Below are 21,097 nucleotides of genomic sequence, written 5' to 3' on the forward strand. Positions count from 1 at the left end.
GCAAATTGGTTTTCTGGATCGTACTAAGCCATATGTCCACTTCAGATTCATATTCAAAAACTCTCTTGCTGAGACTACCGCATGTACTTGTTCAAAAATTATTCCTTTTCTAGCTTTCCCTTTCTTTTCTGTACTAAATACACAATGAATCTCACCTTTAAGGCATTCAGTTGAATTTTAGTTTCCTCTTTCTGTGCATGGAATTTCTAAACCAAATACTCAGACGAGCATGATACTCAAGTCCTACCACAAGCCCCCTATCTAATCAAACACCTTCCGGAAAACACTAAGTAACAGCAAGTCTTAATCTGTTTGTATTTCATAAAAAACAAATGTAATTTTTATTAATAATCAAAGGGCTGACTGCGTATAAATCTTCTCTCTGCACAATATACCTTATAAGGCCTATTGTGGTTCTTACAGACAACATCATCTAGTGAAAGACAACGGTATATTTTAAACTCATATTTTTGCCTTTTCTTACACACTACTATGGTAAAAGGATGACAACGAAGTAATGTGCATGCACCGACCTTCCACATACAAACAACTTGAATGTTGTACAAGTTCACCTAGGAACACAAGTTGTGAAGTACCTTGCTGTCGTGTGGCCATTGTGGTGTATTCGAATGAATTTCATCTTGAAACTGCTACTGTGTTACTGCTACCATGACTAGACAGTAGTTTCAGTACGTCATTCTTTCAACAGATAGAAAACACTCACAATTTCCTTTGGTGATTTGTTTTCTCCTTCCTTCCCCCCCCCCCCCCCCTCAAAAAAAGTCACACCAGGCATGTCACCATTGTGTATCTAGGACCATTTGCCCACATATTGAACTGGCAGGGAATGATACAACTCTGATCCAAGAACCACATTACTGAATTACTGCATTTCCACAGCTGGAGTGTAATGCCCAGCTCACCAGCGGTCTTCCACAGCTTCTAGCTCTTCATTGGCCTAGAACTCGTCAAAGAAAAACTTTACAGTATACAATGTCTACTGGAAGAATTATTCTGTGAAGAACTAATTCCTTGCTGTCTGTCCACTTCTATATCCTCTGATGAGCAATTAGTTGATAAATAGCCTTGTTCTTATCTCCTAATTCAATAGCTTATTTGTCCTAATAGATATTTTTCCCTTCCTATTTTTTTTAGTTCAGTCGTCAAATAATTTTATTTAATTTCTGAATGACATTCTAGACTTCCCACTACACTTGCGATACTACTCAGTTTAGCCTCATCAACACTGGGAGCAGCACATTTCTGCAATGCACACCAAGGCATCAAAGAAAATACTAGATTGATCCCAAGTATAAATCTTGTTCAGAAACTTCACTAGTATCATCTTAGTAGCCTCACAGTTCTCCTTCTTTAGTCAACTATCCATCTTACCACTGGTAACGTATGCTTATAAACCATACCTTCCTCAGCCTAAGCAGCGATTCCTGAATTGTAACATGGAATGCTTCGCAGAAATTTTGATAGATCCACCACATTTCTCATATGTAAGTAAATCATTTACAGCTCATGCAAGTGGAAATCTAGAGGTTACTGTAGCACAGGTTCATTTGCCCTCAGCAAACATCTAGTGGCCAGAGATGCAAAGCAGTTTTAAATCCAGCCATCATGCCTTCCAGTCAGCATCAACCAGCAGCACTCCTATAATATAGGAGGCAATTTCAGATGCAAAATGTGAAAAAGAATACTTATTCTCAGTGCATTAGTCACTATGCCTTTTCTCAGCTCACAAACAAGATAAAAGGTTAAAACCCAATGAGCACTTAGAAGTTACAAAGTGTCCATGTTTACAGATGTCAATATACTTGTATTTACACTCTAAATGACAATTTTTATAAATTATTCCTCTTGTAAACAACAGAAAACTATTCTGTTGTGCTCAAATACTTTCTTTTCCTCTTGCACTGGCTACACAGATACAACACTGAAACGAAGGACCACCAGGAAAACTGAAGACACAGCTTTGCCCTTTTTATATTTGCTAAGTAATGTTAGGTAACAGTACAAGAGGAAAAGCTGCATTTCAATAAGAGTATAAAGGTCAAACAGCCCAATGGAGTTGCTGTAAAAGTGCTAAACAATCATCACATAGATCTGACTAATATAATTCATTGGACGGCAATGGGATGTTTGAAACAATAGCTACCAAAAAATCCACTTTGAATAAGTCATTGTAATTTTTCCTTTGATATATTTTTCTACAAAAATTCTAATTTTTCTAAGTAATGAAGCATTAGATTCCCAAATATAATCATTTGCAAACAAATGAAGACTACCTGGTTTTGAAAAAATTGTTGCTAACACTTGTTAAATGAAAAAAACACTAGATGGAGCAACTATCCTATTTTAACATGCCTTTCACTTCAAAGAGCATAAAGTCTCTTTCAAACCTTAACATTAACATTATATCCGTAATATATTATCCTTGGAAACATTAGGAAGCATGTACAAAGTTATTTACTATATGGCAAAGAAAGGTATCTTTGGACATTATTCAAGAACATTAATATTATAAATATGTTCAAATTAAACGTTAAGCAGCTCTAACCTGTTTGCTATTTAAAAACCTACAATGAACAGAGTAATTTTCAGACTTTTCTATGCTACATAACTGACCTGCTTTTCCCAGAATATGTAAATACCATGAAAACGAAAATGTTACCTTGCAACCCTTTCTCCCATTTACAGTTTAATTTTCATCCTAAAACTTCAGCTATGTTACATTTATCTCTATTCCTAATGCATAATATATACTTTCAAGACCTTTATTATATAGCTCCAAGTATTTTTCCCTTCTCAGTTTCAAATTAATTCCTTTGGGAAAAGGAGCTTTCGTATGACCAGTAACAGAATTTAGCATATCTCTGAATTATTCTGACATTTTGAACCGTTACTTTTGAGGTACTTTTAGATTTTTTTTTAGGGGGTGGAAGGAGAAAAAAAAAAAAAAAAAAAATTCATCTGCTTCTTATCTCTGCTTTCCACCAGTTACTGTAAAAAGTCACTTTAGGAGGCAAGAAAAATAAACAGCTTCTTTCCCATGCATTTGTGCCATACCAAACTGGGACAATGGACATGTGACATTCGCTCCTGTGTATGATACTGGTCTACAAGTCGGGTTGCTTGTCCTCAATTTCTTCAGTATAAATGCAGACTTTCATACTTCTAATCTTTCCAAAGCACTTGGAAATGTAAAAATAAAAAGCATTCTAGAAAGCTTGATGCTTCCATCTTAGCCACCTGTTGCTTACCCTCAGTAAGTAGCTGAGACCAAACTCTTACGCAGTCCACTAACACAATATTCACAGAGCAGCCAAACTACTCTTTCTTGCTCCTTGAAACTAAGCACTGAGCAATCCAAGCTGCAGGTGCAGCAGATCTTTAAGACATGCGCTAGGCTTTCTGAAACATTTAGATCACAGGGAAGCAAATGTGGAGCACAAACCTTTCCAAACACGTGGCAATGGACCCCAATGCATTTATTTCAGGCATACTCTTTTACAGCAACAATGCTGACTCAAGCTTGAGAACAGATGAAAGAAGCTCACAAAACCTGGAAGCATTATTCACAATCTCAAAAAAGCCCCAATTCTCAGTGTGCCTTTCCCCCACTGTGGCCCCCAAAATACCGGACAAGAGCATACAGCATGTTGTACCATGACTGCAGAAAGCAATCAACACAATTATGCACCTTCAGATGCTTCTGGCAAGCATTCAATAATTGCTGGAGACTTTTAGTCAAACAAAAACTAAGCAGTACAGAATCATCAACTCTTAGTCATTAAATGCTCAGGGAAAATTTTGAACATAAACACACACATACAATTTAGAACGATGTAGGAGAGCAAAGTTGAGAATCCCCATTCTCTTAGTTTATTTAAAACCTGCTAAGCTATGCAGTACTACATCTTTGTTTGTCCGTGGGTGTAGGTACAATTAAACATACACAAAAAATCCTTAAAGATCTTGCAGCCAACAATGGACACAGAAAATAACTGACTGTTTGGGAATACAACCATGAGGTTCTTCCAGAAAAAAAAGCATTGATGAAAAAGGTGTCTAGTCACCAATGTACACAGACATTTTAGCTGAGCACCCAAATTTTAAAATGAGTTGTATTCTCCCATTGTTATGCTTATGTTCAGAATAAATTTATTATGCTGAAGAAACACAATGGCATACTGTCAAATGTATTAATTTCTCAGACTGCATTTTTATGTTTTAATAAAAGCAGGTGCAATAACCATTTTTCTAATCTGAAACTCCTTCCCCAAAGTTTCCTCTCAAAGTATTTCTCTGAAGCTCATTATTGAATGTTTCTCCCACTCGGCAACACCCACTTGGACTTTCTAGAGAGAAAAGGAATATAAGCTTTTTTTTGTCTGTTCAGTTAGAAATGCCGAAAAATTATCTAAATGGAAAAATGTTGTCTTCAGAAAACACAACCATCATTCATCCTGCTGCACAGCTGTGGACATTTCTAAAATCATTCACTTTGCACATTACCATATTGTAGGTCTACTCACAGTTATTCAGTGAACAGTCGTACTGAACTAGCTATCATATCGTGGTACGATTGCATTGTTAAAACAAATCTAGTAACTCCTGCACACAAAGCAATGTTCCACCCAGTTAGACCATATTTAAGTGTATTAATATTAGACCATAGTAAAGTATAAACAATGAACTCCCTTCTTCCTGCTAGAATTCAGCTTTCTTTCATACCAGATCAAAATAAAAATCTAACCTGTGCAGCAATGAAAAGCACTATGATTTTAAGTATATATAAGAAACCATAACTTAATTATCTGAAGTCACCTAGAAAAAGACTAAGAAGATTGTTGCAAGGTTCATATCTTGACTCTTATCCAAAGGTTAAACAGAACTTATATGGTGAATTGATATATTTTAGATAATAAAACATATAAATCACAACCCCTGGAAACATAGTATGCAACGGCAAAAAACTTTTAACGCTCTGTAAAATTTGGCAGCAGATCTGCCAATAATACAGCTGCAAGCAATCACAGTCTCAAATTTGATAATACAACTTATTTCTGTACAAGGTTCTATCAAATTTATATATAAACTTGCTAGCTGCTATGCTTTAAACAGACAACAGGTAAAACAACTTATAATTCTAAGTTTGTACAAAATGAGATATTTCTGAACATAAACATTTACTATAATCCAGCTAATTCCTGTCCTCTGCTAGTTTCCTTGCATGATGAATAAGTCTGTACTCTACTGTACCCTGCCAATTCTACTTTCAGTATTAAGGCAAAACAAAGAATACAAAGAAGGAAAATATGGACTAACATTACATACTTAGGAACTTCTGCTGCAAATTGCTCTCCATTTTATAATAACATACAGCTATTTATAGCAACAACTTTCTTGAAGAATCGAAAAATATAAGTTTGAAAAAATCCCTCTACCTTATTGGGTTTTAACTAAGATGATACTTTCCTTTATAACAGTACACTCGCATTTCACTACCCTATATATACATCAAGTAAGACCATCCCTAAAACATTCAGTTTAGAAAAAAAAAATCTGAAAAGTTTTAAAATACCAATTATTGAAACACTTCAAAATTTCAAGGGAATCTTTATTATTAATCTTTGAATTTCAAAATTATGAATGCTAATATTTTCAAGGCAGAGACCATGCCTTAATATAGGTTTACGCTTGCATATAAGACAACAGGGCCTCAATCCTACCTGAGATCTTTCCACATTACGACTGAAACGTTAGCAAGAGTACTAATGCTTATAATGTCTGTGAGGTAAAAATGTTACCATCTAACAATTCCTTGAACAAATCCAAGAATTGTGAGTCTGCTGACAGTCACTGCTGTGCATTATTTTGAGTGCTTGGGAATATATCAGCAAAATTTAACTCTTGCTATTATTTAATGGTAACCTAGGATATGTGAAAAAATCAGATTCCAAATCCAGACTTTGAAGATTAGATTCAATTCATTCAAATTTATCTAACCAAGTTACTTATTTAGTCTAAGCACTTTCTATAGTAGTTACCCAATTTAACAAAAGGGGAGTGAATAACTCTTCTTGCATCACTTACATAGTATTCTTAAATAATGAGGCTAAACTAGAAATCTTACTTTTAGAATGGCCAAAAAACATTTCCAAAACAAACATTACAATGAGTGTTTGAAGTCTAGCTTCTTAGCATCTCATTTGGAAATTTAGTGCTTGAGCCAACTCTGCTCATCAGAAATTTTTCTTCTGACTTTTAAAGTGTTCAGTATTAGTCATTTGTAGTTGTGTTACACAGGAAAAAATCTGAAAATAATGATACTGCATGTTTCACCAAATATTAACTCTGCCTCTGCAAAACAGTTACTTCTAGTGCTGACCCACAAGCCAGAAAGAATACAACTTGAACTTCAGAAACTAGGCAATATCTGCACGACTAGTATTCTGACTATTAAAAAATTCTTTTTAAAGAATTAAAAAAGCCAAGGACTAATCAAATGCTTCTTGTCTGTCAAGTTTCAAGACCATGGTCAGCTGGGAACTCCACAATGCCATACATAAGGACTTCTGCTAACTAGAATTACTATCACAATGGTATTGATGTAATGATTATCATTCTATACTGCAAAAGAGTCGGACTAGAAGCACAAAAAAATCCATAACTCATCCTAAGTAAAGTAAGATAATAATCAATCAGTACCTTAATAGAGAACAGAAATACAATTTTAACCTCAAAAAAGTATACAGCAAACTATCACAGTCAAATGACTATTCTTGCATTCTCATCCAAACTCTGACAGTATTCTCCCTCCGTCTCCTAATGATCCTCACCTCTTCCTAATTTCTGAATCCACAAGGAGTTGCCTTTTTTTGTGGGGTGGAGGTGGTGGGAGCTCTTCTTTAGCATGCTTAACCAGGATTTGTTCTCTTGTCGTCACCATAGTTACAGTTTCCATTACAGTTGTCTGTGTTAGTGATGTCTGAGTGTTAGTGGCAGCCTGGGAAATCTGTGAGAAGTATAAAAACAGAGGTCACACATTGTTTGAAAGACTTCAGTAAAGACTGTTTGGAGAAGCAATAGAATGTAATGAGAAACTGCTCCCGTCTGATCATGGGCTGACCTTCAGAAAAAAATAACACTATACGCAACTCAAACCAAATCGTTTTATCTGACTCATGCTGTGTGAATAAGATATCTGCAGAAGTCAATATCACAATCAGAAAGGATCCTAAACAGAATGAATTTACACCTCCCTGTTAAGTCATGCTGAATAAAGAAAAGAAATGAATGGTCAATTTTATTATGGAATGGAATGACAGCAAATACATAAAATGTTGGTATTGCTATATGTTACTCTGCCTCCATTCTGAAAATTTATTCCTTGAGAAGTGATAAAGGCACGGTAATGGCACTAAATTACCAATTATTATTTTTACTGTTTATAATAATTTTCAACTAGAATGTAATTCACCATAACCTACTTGCACAAAAGTGCAGTTAGCTTTCTGTCAGGAAATCTTAAATTAGAAAGCATGCATTAGAAGGCAAATTAATTTGCATCAGTTTTACTCCATAATTAAAAACTAAAGTCAAGGGGCCTTAACAGGTACAAATACACGTAATATGTAACACTCTAAACACTACCAATGTGATGCAATTAACTGTGCCTGGTAATATGAAAACAAGGGTGATGAGAAATATTTTCTGCTCATATTTGTTTGAAAGACACTGCTTTTACATGTACTGCCCGTTTATATTTGTTTCCATGCAACACCAAACTACAAACTTTCCACTTAAATGTAGGCAGCTGTTCTTAAGTCCCTTAATTCATGAGAAATGAGTCACTTCTTTTTTTGGTTTTGTCAGATGATGGCTCATTTGTCAAAATGCTCTAGTTACAGCTCCAATGACCACCTCACACTTTAGGGGCAGTGAAATGGAAAATAAAAGGAAGAACCTATACTGGGAGCAGGAAAAGCTGTGCACCAGAAGAGCCCTGCTTCTTTGCTTATTGCCCGTGTGCAAGAATTAGAAAACCTTTTTAATTTAATGACAGCAATGTCAGTACCTAAATATACACACATACATAAATTATTAGTTATTGTATCAGAACCTCATTAAGAGAACTGAATTACCTTAGTTATTGAGACATTAGTGTTTCTATAAACAATGGAGAAGAGGCATATCATGTAATTAACTATAACACCTTCCCCACAATGCTTTCTTATATTGAAAAAAAAAAAAAGTGACAACAAAAGGGGGATACTGTTCTCAATTCAGAAGGCAACATCAGTAAAGCTAAAAAAACTGAAAAAAAAGATGAAAAAAAAATTCCTGCCAATGTTGGTGAAGCTTTCACAGAATTTTCTAATTAAAAAAGTCTTTCTGTTCTTTGTCCAGTCAGCCAGCAGAAGTGATGAGTAGGGAAGTCCTGTAAGTTTGGCAGTCTTTCTTACCTAGAGCAGTCAGCTCACTGCTATGGTTCCCCCTCTAGAAATGACCAGCTGTCTAGGCTTTAGAGCAGAACGTGGACTACTCAGAAGACTACAAAATTAAGATTCAGAGCAGAATTTTTTTTTAATCTCTGGATTAATTATGTCAATTGGAGTAAGCTGCTCATGAACTGCAGGGATTTAGCTAACATATGAACTACATAAATTCTTTGGAAGAGAAAAATACCCAGTTGACTTCTTAATCACTACAATATTATGTATTAATATTCTTGTTTTAGTTCCCTCAATAAGATGTATTAACTTTGATATTTTCGTCTACAGAAATCACAACAATATTAAGTAAACAATTCCATATAGTTTTATTAAAACTTTATAAGCATTCTTTTTAATTTTATTTTTAATTAAATGGGGGTGGGTAGAGAAAAAGCAAATTAAAGCTTCTGTTGTCTAGGGCTCCATGAAATATGAAGATAACACCTGATATGTCCTATTTCCCTGAGTTGACTCTGTAGCTGAGAACACTCCCAATAATTGCTTGCTCCTTATATGCAGTTTTGGGTACAGTCTCCCTTTCCTCTTGTCACAAAATTCTTATTACACTCAGTTTTATCAAAAATCAATGACAGGACAATGTTTCTGACACACGAGGTTTTATCCTGTCATGTTTCCATTTGCTAATCAATACCAGAGTCCAGTTTACAGTGAAGGTGGTGTAAAACTGAATAAATCATAGCTATGGCCCTGTAGGAATCATCTGCAGCATGCTACCAATTACACAGGACTAACAGTTTCAGCTGGTGATTGGGTACTATGCCTCAAAAGCAGGCAGAGCAATTACCATATGCTCAGAGCAGTCAAGTCACGATGCTGTGGGGGGTAATGATTTACATGTCAAAACAATAAAGAAGTATTTTTCACGCTTAATCAATAGGAGTGGAGGTTAAATACTATATACTTCAAAAGGAGAATGGAGATGTGAATTTGATCATTCTCATTAGAGATCGGGTAAGACTAAAAGGTACCGAAGATGCGTTACACCGCAATGTAACTCTGCAAGACGAAGCTGGTTCACATTTAAAGAATGCACACAATTCAATGGGCAAATGACAATCCTTAAAAATATAAGCACAGAAAAGGAAGTAGCTTTTATTATCTTACTTGGCAAAAATAATGACCCCACCTCTTAAATCTAATCAGTGAAGCGGTGTGTTTCACGTATTATTCAAAGGTGGTCTAAATAATAACAGTACAGTTTCCTCATCCATCTCAGTTCCTAACAAGCAAATATGAATGCAAGAAGGAGTGATACACACTAGGCCTTTAACCCACTAGAAAATCATATGGGAAGTGCTAAGGTGACTCACAATGACTTCACATTAAAAGGCTTTCAAAATACAATGCTTGCCTGCAGTGTCACATCAGCAAGCTCATCTTAGAAACATGTTAGAACTCATCTGGTTTTAGAGTGGACACATTTAAATCTTTTCTTTTTACCCTCTACAGGCAAACATATGTACAGTGTGTATATAGCACTTCAGTAGTTTTATGTCACTTTATTTCTCTTTTATATGGTAGCCTACCTTTAATGCCATCATTTATTACTGTCTTTGGAAGTGTCCTCTGTCCTGATAAACTCATAATTTTCCTCAACACTCACTTCTGCAGGTGTCTTCTTTGATGAAATGTATGTATAGGAGTGGGGAAGTTCAGACAAGGAATGGTGTTTTCTTTAGTTTGGGAAGGTTTTCAATACAATTTAGTGAAGCATAATGAACTCACCAAAGGTGAGTTTAGAGTTTCTAAAAGCTGTGCAAGCTGTCCTTATCCTTGATTTCACTGCGTGGTCAACAAAGGAAAGCTGACATTTTCATGACGAGTACAAACTGCTTTTTAGAGGCATCTCTCTCACCCTTGCCACCCACTCATTTGTAGCAGAAGTTTCAGCCATGAGTTCTAATTAGATGCTTAAATTCAGCAGCAATGAATTCAGCTAAATGTAGGAGGACTCACATTCTACTTTCTCCACTTTTCCTTTGGGATGTATGACTGTTTCCTGTGCCTAGCTGGAGAATCAGCTTTGAACTGAGGCTGAGGTTGTCTCTTCCATTTAATTTCTTATTTTTTAAGAAGTTAATCATTTAGTAACACTTTAGTAAGAGAGGGAGAGGATGTAATTCTGAAGGTACTATGTGAATTACTAATGAATGGAATAAAGTTAATTTTTAAGTCAATATCCAAGTTTGATGAATAAAATGTGCGTTTTCTGATTGATTTTAGTGAAAAACACTGTATTTGCCATCCTCTTCCAACTCCCCTCCTCCCCAGTTCATGATCAGAGAGAATAGATCTTTCAAAGGTGTTTTCTTCTTGCCATCTAAATGTATAAACGAGCTCTGTAATGAATAAATGTACAAACTCCACTAATGCTATCTGCTCTGCCTAGATAGAAACACATGGCAAAAAGTATACCATCATAGAGGGCGTATCTGAACTGTGTAACAGTGCCTTAGAATTGTGGTCCTTCAGTTAGCACTGGATGTGCCATGTCTCCAGAATGTGAGGCAATATGCCCACAAGAATATACCAACTCTCTGCCAAGCAAAGTAGCTGCTCCCTGGGGTAAAAGCTTATCAACTGAAGTGTGCTGCTATGATAAGACAATCACGCTGTTTTGGGAATCCACAGCATCTCCCACCTGTGCTGCTCTATGACATATGGCTGTACAGCCTCAGGATCGCTCACTCCACAAGGAGGCTATCTTTCCTGTAATCTAAGTTCCATTTTCAAAACTAGTATCTACTTTTAGGATCAACCAACAATCTAAGTAACTTGAACACTTTGGAGTTCAAATCATGTGACCCTAGCCATCCCAAATTCAAAATGCATCTCTGGGTTTTCCTCTGCATTGAAACAACAGGTTTCCTATAGCAAATACACAAGGCATTACATGAAATTTTCAACTGTTATAAATGTTGTGTAGCACAAACTGGTTTTGTCTCCTGTCACTAAGTGAAATTGCACTCTTTTCCTATTTTCTTCTCTTCTGTTCTCCCAAACTGATTTTTCCAACTTCAGCTACATAAGAAACTGTATCACAGAGCAAACTAAAAGATTAAGGTATGAGTTGGAAGCAAGGTTATTGAGAGGTGTTCAGATCACTACAGGAAGTACAGCAGGTTTCATTTAACTACCCAAACGTAAATTGGTAGATGAATTAGTATATAGCGACAAAAAAGTACAGCATGGTCAAGGGAATGGAATCAAGCTGACCCTCTAGGGACAGAACAGAGGTGCATGCAGTAACATTCTATTCTGTGTTATCACTAAAAAGTTTTAATGGCCATTTCCATTTCACCAGTCATACAATGGAAAAAAAGTACGCTGATTTGGATTTAACTCCAATAACAAAGAAATGCCTACAGATGGCTAGGAAAAATAAATCAGTATGGTTTTGGGTACTACGCCAGAGCTCTGATTTTTGTTACCTGGTTTAAAAAATGTCAAACTTCAAAACCCCAATTGCTTTTATAATATGTTATGGTTAACATAAAGGAGCTGGGCAAAACAATAGCGGATTATATTCTTTTTTCATCGGCATTTTGGCTGCAGTTATGGATTGATTTCTTTATTTTTCCAAGAAACTTGGAAACTCTGGCCCCTCTTTTTAATCTGTAAATCAGCATAACATAAGCAGAAGCAAAACAGTAATTTATTATAAACTTTCACTGGGGAAAAGAAATACAAATAATTTCTCTTTAACTAGCAATCAGTTCTTATGCTAATTTCAGACTAAGAGCTATTCTACAGAGACAGACATAAAAACAATGCATTTGAAGTGACCAACTATTATAGGTTAAAAATAAATTAACGAGAAAGAGTATTTTAATTATGGATTGAATCATCCCTGAAAACATAGCTAACAACTCAAGAAAGTATAAGAAACTATAAAGATAAAAACTAAAGAAATAAATGAAATTCTTGAAAGCTTTATTACAGTTGTATTATGTTGTCATTAAAATAAAATATGTCTTGGGCAACCACGCAGGGAAAAACAAAATAAAAATACGACAAACAGCACCAAAACTACTTCAAGTATTTGACTGGCAAAGGATTTGACTGTCACCAACTGACAAAACGAAGGTTTTAACAAACCTGTTCAGAATTGCTCTCCACCTTCTGCACAAGGCTATCCCAGCGCTGGGCAAAATTTTCAAGTCGACTTTCCAGCTTTTGAGCCACTGCTTTGTTTTTCACAGCTACAAGGAGGTCTTGGCTGAGCGACTTCAGCTTACTCATCATTTGCCTTTTCATTTCTAGATCTGCTTTTAGGATCTGTTAAACGAAGCAACAGCAGGAAGAACAGTAATTCATACTCAAAATAAAACCAAAACAAACAAACCCAACAAACTTAGAAGAAAAAATCCTTAAGAGAGCATCATAAAGAATTGAAAATGAATAAGGGTATTTCATACAAACTCCTATACTCCCATGCTGTTGTTACTGTAAAAACTGCTGGCAGAGATGACACAGTGGAATGGACACATTGCATTTCACAAAGCAATATAACATGACAGGTGGAGCAACTCCATATATCACAGCACGCCTCAGGAGGCGATATAAATCAAAGAGCTAACAGCCATGTGACATTAATGACCTTAAAACTGCACTAATATTAACAACTACATCAACATTTCAAACAACGTTTCTCCAAAGTTTTGTTGTACTTTGTCATATATATTGCATATTAGAACTCACAGGGAAAAAACTGTTTTCTAGAAAAATAATATTTGACCCCAAACCAGGATGGAAAAAAAAGAAAGCTCAAAGAAAATAAGCTTTGTTTTGAACATATTGAAGAATCATATACTCCTCATCTTTGGATCTCAGCAGGCTCTGGTTACACAGCAGCAACCTCCCGTGGAATGGGGAAGCCTTGGGAACCCCGGGAGCATTGCTGAGTGTGCCAACAAAATGGCCCTTCAGCTGTGAGCCTGGAAATTCCTGTGTACAACCTCTACACTCTGCAAGCTGCCATATAGCTTGGATCCATGGATATAATGGAGAAGGAGAAATCATCAGTCTTCACACCTCTACTGCAGTAATCTGCCAAGGGATCTTGAAACTCCTGAGATCTACACATGCAAGCCTCTCTATGAAGTAGTCTCTTCACAGAGCCAAGAGTCATCCATACCTCCAGTTCTCATCTGGGTTTATTTTTTAATGCCTCTACTGGTTTACTCCATTGATTTTCATACCTTCAGCATTCATACCCTACACCCTAATGTGTGCTAACTATGGCCAAATTTTGAACTCATTATGCAGCTGAGGATTGCAATCTAATCCCCAAGGCATGAAAGGGATAATTAAACAAATATTTAGACAATAGAATTCGATCTACCTATACTTTCCTGTATCCATATCATCCAAAATTGTAATCTAAAATACAGCTCAGTAAAAGAAAGATTTGTAGTCTTTGTAATCACTACACTTTCTATTCAGACGTGGTTTGAAACAACATAATTACTGATGTTAGATACAGTTAATATCAAAATTCAAATTGACATGTACCTAAGAAATAGATTCCTAAATATAAAGTGTGTTAGCTGCTGTTTGCATAGTAGCAGATCTGACAGAGGAAGCAGACTAGATGTAAAACAATTTACCATCTTAAAATTTCAAGGATTGCTATATTTGATTTCTTTATTTGCCTAAAGTGTCAGAAAAAGCTCATGTGAAATCCACCACATAGACTGACTGAAATAATCAAAAATGGTATGCTATGAAAGATGATTAATGAATTCTGGACAGTAGTGCTTTATTTCCAACCTCTACAGCCGACAACAGCTGTATAATACACAAGTGAGTTCAGCATCAATCCCAGATACATGGAGCACAATCAGTAAGTGAAACACTAGAAAGAGAACGATACTAAGACTTTCTGTGTCAAAGGTACTGCTCACTACTACCTAATATGCTTTTGTGGTAGCTACAGTTAACCTTTAAAAATATACTGGGGAATTCTGTTTTCACATTTCCTTACTGAAAACTTGTCAATGTGCTACAGTAACCAATAATATGCTCTAGTTTTGTTTTGGTTTTTTCTGGTACAAGAATAGACCTAAAATACTAATGAGCTACCAACAAAATATGAAATTTACCAATCTGCAAGAGAATAAATGGTACTGTTGCTTTATGAAATTAATTCTCAAATAACTCAGTCATAACTTCTGTCAAGTGCATACCGTAAACTCCAATATTTGAACAATACAAAGTGGTTTCCTCCTTTATTGTTAATGTGCTTCTACTGTTTCTTGTTTTCAAGTTTTTAATTATTGCTGGTTTTCTTTTCCTTAAACATCACCAAAAACTTTCTTTGCTTATTGTAATATTCTAATCAACATCTAATGTAAAGTAACTGTTCAGCTGCTAAGAGATTTATTCCAGTAAAAACATCTAATTTATCTCTTCTAATAAGTAAAGAAATTTGCATTAAGTGAAGCAAGAGCAGATTTAACTCCATATTAATGGAAAATCTACTATAACTACATAGACTTAGATTTTGTATACCTTTGGGGTAGATCTCTATACGTTTTATGAAAAGAAGAACACCATCACCTTCATTTCACAGGCTGCAAAACTTAGGCACAGGACATGAAAAACAACGTATCAAGCCTGTGCCATAAACGACAGTAAAATTTCATCTCAGTCTGTCCACTTAAGTTCTACATTCTCAATGCATCACAACCTCCAGCTTAGTCCATGCCCCATGTCACCCTTCCCCTTGTGTAAGAATTCGGGGACAATTATAGTGATAATGAATAAATGGTAGGTGGAAAATAAATAAAAAAATCCAACAGTTGTTTTAAGGAAATATTTTTAGAACTAGAACAGCTAGTCATCAATATCAGGAAAAAAAAATAAAGAAAATTCAATATTAACACATGCACAAAGCAGTAAAGCCTAAAGAAGTTTTTCTGACCTTCAGACTAAGCAGATCCCAGAAGAGAGTTAATGACAAAGGAGATAAATTTTCAGATACAAATACTGCATACATTCTCTAAAACAAGTCATTTGAGATTATTAAAACACAAAAATTCCGTGCAAAAACCAGTTTTGTCAGAACAAAATTTCTTATGAATAGATAGTGTGGATACAGTATATACACTAAGAAGAAATCTAACTAACTTGTTATCAATTTTAACACAATGTTAGAACTGGGTGAATTGCTACACTGACCAAAAATATATTTTACTCATTCATTTCATTAACAATGAAAATTTGACTGAGGGAAAAAGACAAACAGTATCTGTACCAGGTTTACACAACAGGATTTTGGCAGCAGGGTGACTGCTAGGGTGGCTTCTGTGAGAAGACACCAGTGTCTGACGCCCTGTTGATAGCATCAGTTCCAGACGGCTCCAAAACAGACCCACTGCTGCCCAAAGCTGAGCCTATCAGCGACTCTGGTGGTACATCTGTGAGAACAGAATCACAGAATCATTTTGGTTGGAAAAGACCTTTAAGATCATCAGGTCCAACCATTATCCTAGCACTACCAGACCCACCACTAAACCATGTCCCTAAGCACCAATTCTATATGTCTTTTGAACACCTCCAGGTAGGGTGACTCCACCACTGTCCTGGGTTGCCTGTTCCAATGTCTAACCACTCTTTCAGCAAAGAAACCCTTCCTAATATTCAATCTAAATCTCCCCTGGCACAGCTTGAGGCCATTTCCTCTTGTCCTGTCATTAGTTATTTGGGAGAAGAGACCAACATCAGCCTCCCTACAACCTCCTCTCAGGTAGCTGTAGGGAGTGATAAAGCCTCATCTCAGCCTCCTCTTCACTAGGCTAAGCAAGCCCAGTTCCGTCAGGCACTCCTCGTAAGACATAATATCATTAAGAAAGGGTAAAAAATGCTGTGCAGCAGCTGTTAAGAAAGAGGAGTGAGGAAAATGTGAAACAGCCCTGCAGACACCGAGGTCAGAGAAGGAGGGGGAGGCAGTGCTCCAGGAGTCAGAGTGGAGATTCCCCTGCAGCCCATGGTGAAGACCATGGCGAGGCAGTCTGTGCCCCTGCAGCTCATGGAGGACACCACGCCAGAGCAGGTGGGTGTGCCTGAAGGAAGCTGTAACCCTGCAGAGAGGCCATGCTGGACCAGGCTCGTGGCAGACTGTGTGGCTCCATGGCGAGGACCCCACGCTGTGCAGCAGGTTTTCTGGCAGGACCTGTGGCCCCATGAAGGGAGCAGCGTGTTCCTGAAGGACTGCACTCTGCAGAAGTGACTGACATTGGAGCAGTTTGTGAAGAACTGCAGCCCATGGGAAGGATGCATGTTGCAGCAGTTCATGAAGGACTGTCTGCCATGGGTAGGACCCCACACTGGAGCAGGGAACAGTGTGAAAAGGAAGCTGCAGCAGAGACAAAGTGTTATGAACTGACTGCAAGCCCTATTCCCTGTCCCCCTGAGCCACTCAGGGCAAGGAGGCAGAGAAGTTGGGAGTGAAGTTGAGGCTGGAAAAATGGGAGGGGTGGGGGGAAGGTGTTTTAAGATCACTTGTATTTCTCATTATCCTACTCTGATTTGGTTGGCAATACATTAATCTTCCCCAAGTTGAGTCTGTTTTGTCTGTGACAGTAACTGCTGGGTGACCTTCCTGTCCTCATCTCGATCAACGAGCTTTTCATCTTATTTTCTGCCCCTGTCCTGCTGAGGAAGGAAAGGGAGAGAGCGGCCTTTCACAGCTAGCCAAAGCTAACCCACCACAGCATCATAATCTTTGGGACATCCTGAATGTCTCTTCTGTTAAGACAAGTTTAAAAACATTTTGTCTTCCACTGCCCAGAGTGTATCCCAGCCTCCATACATTGGACTATTCTGACACCAAATTGAATATAAAAGTTTAATTTAAATAGTTTTATTAAAAATGTTTTAACTTGCCTCCTTCTCCCAGTTTGGAAGAATCAGCTCTGAGAAAGAATCTAGAGAGAATTAATATTTGTTAATAATGGTGAGCTTGCAGTCAAATCGCTAGAAAGGATCAAATTTGGGGCAAATGCATGCTTGTTTATATTAAATCAAATAATCAGAATCTGGGCTGCAAAAATCTTCCAGCAATCCTAATTCAGGAATCCATGTATGGAGATTTTGGTTCAGGAACAATCTCATCTTTCTTCTTACTCAAAATCTTTATTACTGTCACAAACTATATGCATAGCAACTACCATTTTAACAAATGTTAGTAAATGAAAGCTTACTTTTAGGCAGTAGTAGTGCTTACTATCAAAAATCCTGTCTTACCTAAAATTAACAATGTTATTTCCTCTCACTTGAGAAACATGAGATAAAATTACTGTGGAGGAAATACTAATGTATTTCTGCATCAGCAAGCAGTAGTTAAATCCTGATTTCTTCAGAAGTATCCTGAACTGTGAATATGCATGAAAACTACTGGTTGTTCTTTCTTATCTTACCTTCTGTTTGTTACTATGTAAAGTAATGATAAATACAATGTAAGAGTCAAAATTTTTTTCATACTGTGAGCATCTCAACAGACTATTTCACTTCAGTCACTTTAGAAGGCTTAGGACTTTGTAGGACGGTTGTAAAATTTCAAATGAGCAGTCGTAATGATAAATGGCTTCATAAAATACCTTCAGAAATTTCCTTTAGGCTTAAGAGACTGAAAACTGACTAAAGAATATGACCTTAATATTGCCAAGTTGTGCATATGGGAGAGACGGGAAAAATAGGCTGGAAGCTCTTGTGCCATATAATGATGTCAAACTTAAAATTCTTAAGATCTAACAGGACAAACTAATACAGTAGCTTCGTGCTGGAAATGATTACACAACTAAGGCATCAAGCTACCACATTGTTAAGAATATAAACATTTTTAAATTAGTAAAAGAATGTATGTTTTTTGCCTCACAGACTCACCTTTACAATTCTGGAACAAGCTGGCCTAATTACAAAGACAATTTTTTGTGACATCTTCTCCTTTACTACATCCAAACACATCTCCACATCCAAAATAACATATGCCAAAAGACACGCATGATTTGCACATCAGGATCAGTATACCATGATCCCATTTTGTCCTATTTCTAAAAGCCAGTCCAAGAGTGGAAGAATATATTCTGTAACAAGAACTTTCATGTGGGTAATGCATTAATACAAATTCCCTGTGATTCAGAGAAGACTAAAATAATAAATCTTCATCCACAAAACTCCTGGAATATGGAGATGACTGCTACTCAGTCTAAAACCCAACAGAGGGATTCCAAAAGTAGAAAATGTTTTTCTGCCACAAATCACACAGGGTAAAGAGGCAGTGTTTCTCCAGCATACCATCAATATTTAAATATCTGAACCTCTGCATTATGGATCATCTGTTTTTAAAAACGTCAAGTTATTCATGTGCAAAAAAGATTAAGTTGTTATTAATAAACTCCACCTGTTCTGTCAAGGATGACATGATTCTTGTGGAGGTTTAGGGGGATGGAAGAATCACTTTATTTACTCTGCAAACATTCAGTTTCATGAAAGACCACAATGCTTTCATAAGAGTAATGCTTAACAATTTAAGCTAGCAATGTAATTAACTTTGTAAGAGTATGTACTTATTTCATTAACCAAATTTATGAAAATACTACTAAAGGAAAGCATTTCCTTGTTAATATCATATTTCCAAGCAATTCTGAAAGGTATCCAAACTAGTCTCACCCTTAACGCTTTCAAAACACTAATAACCTACTACTTCACAATTTGTGATAAACATTTCAACTCCCAGTTCCTATTTCCTCCAGCAACTTGCCAAAATCCACAAGTACTAATTTATTAAACAAATATGAATTTCTCACCACAAATTTTTCTTCATGAAGGCACTCTAAAGCATCCTGAGTTGCCACTAAATTATTACACATTAATAAAAGCCTGGCTTGAAGTCAACTTCAAGATTGCTTACATGTCAGATTACTAGAATTTCCAAGAAGCGTATCCACTGACTACATGAAAAGTTCCTTTCCTTTAGAAAGAAGTTGACTTAATCTGACTAAATCCTAAGCAAACTTTAATCAAAATCCAAGTCTGTACTTCTAAATATACATTTTTTATTAGCCCCTAGACTTACAGAGGAAAAAAAAGGGGGGGGGGGAGGCGTGAAAGGGAGGAATGTGGTAACATAATAATTACAGTGCTTTAAGACTATGCCAACAATTGTACTTTAGGGTCTTGAATTTTGAAAAAAAAACAACCAAACAAACAAATACTAACTTCTTACTTCATTCTATGAATCAGCAGAGACATTTACTACTGATTCTGGACCAGCTGCATAAATCAAACAAGCTGTAAGAATTTTATTTTTTTTAAGAAAAAACTTTATACACTTGTGCAGATAAAATATAGCATATTTTAAAAATATCACAGTTACTTAAACTTCATGACATTTGTATTGACCAAAAGCCCAAATGTTTCTACTTTTAATACAGAAGGATAAGAAGGACATAAATTCTAAAATAATTTTTAATAATATAAAGTTGAGCATATTGTATAACCAAATAGTTAAGAATAATTTGAGAATCGCTTATGCCTGAAAATTCTAGTACATAAACTGTAAAACCAAGTCTTGAAATAATGCCTAGGACACTTCCCCCCTGCCCCATTTGACAAAACAAATAAGAGTTCTGTTTAAACAGAAGGTTACAAATTAAGTTCCTATTTACAGCAACAATAATTTACCTAATTTAACACAGCATAGACATGAATGTTTCCTTACCTCTAAATGCATAAACAGTCACTGTTATGTACAAAAGTAACACATACCACACCATTTTCTTTACAAAAGTCCTAATGCTTTAAAACCATTTGCAAGTCTGGGCTGTGACAAGTTTTCCACCTCTACAGGCACGGCATCTTTCTAGGCCAGTCAGACCTACATTCCCTCCATAAAGATGACACCTAGTATTTTCTGAAGAGTGAGGTAGAGGACATGTTGAAAAGGGTGCATTTTATGGATGTAACTAGAGCCCCAAAATACAGTTGAGGTATAGTTGTAAAGTTATACTAATGTCAGCATTTCACAACTTTTGAATCTAGCTTTTTCAGGTTGAAGGAATGTATAACAGGTTTTGCTGTATGATAAGAACTTATGCATATGTCTCTGTACATACACATATATACTCAGTCTCACACACGATATATATATCAACAGCATCGACAAAGAAACTTTCAGTATAAAAGTAAACATATTTTTAAGACACGCAAAAGTTCATAAACTTTTGACTGAAAAGACAACCAAGGAAGACATCTGTACCTATTGGTTCCTTTATCAGCAAGGCCATGGACAAACCTATTCCATCCACATGACACAATGTGCATTCTGAAAGTATGAAACAGCTGTTGTGCTAAACCATATTTTCTGATAGTGGGATAAAGCCATATGCACTCAGACTCAGGAATAAGAAAGTTGAACATAAAATAGGAGAATGAAAAATACATACAGCTAATTTGCGTAGATTGGTCAGCATTTCATTTTGATCTTTAAAGCCAGTTATATGAATTTTGCTCACAGCATCCTCTTTTTCAGTAAGCCACGCATCAAAAAGACACTAAAAGAAAAT

General features: G+C 36.2%; 1 protein-coding gene across 2 annotated transcripts in view; it reads right to left on the reverse strand.

The window, feature by feature from the left end:
- The window catches only part of DMD (dystrophin), a 1,194,940-nt gene that overhangs the window by 759,361 nt on the left and 414,482 nt on the right, over positions 1-21,097 (reverse strand). For both annotated transcript variants that reach the window (XM_086469458.1, XM_086469399.1), the window contains 3 exons: positions 20,978-21,085; positions 12,627-12,806; positions 6,852-7,027 (listed from right to left, as the gene is read on the reverse strand). In XM_086469458.1, the coding sequence (XP_086325584.1) occupies positions 6,852-7,027; positions 12,627-12,806; positions 20,978-21,085 (464 nt within the window). The remainder of the gene's footprint in view (positions 1-6,851; positions 7,028-12,626; positions 12,807-20,977; positions 21,086-21,097) is intronic.

This window comes from Leptosomus discolor, chromosome 1 (assembly GCF_034619465.1).
Source record: "Leptosomus discolor isolate bLepDis1 chromosome 1, bLepDis1.hap2, whole genome shotgun sequence".
NCBI lineage: Eukaryota > Metazoa > Chordata > Aves > Leptosomiformes > Leptosomidae > Leptosomus > Leptosomus discolor.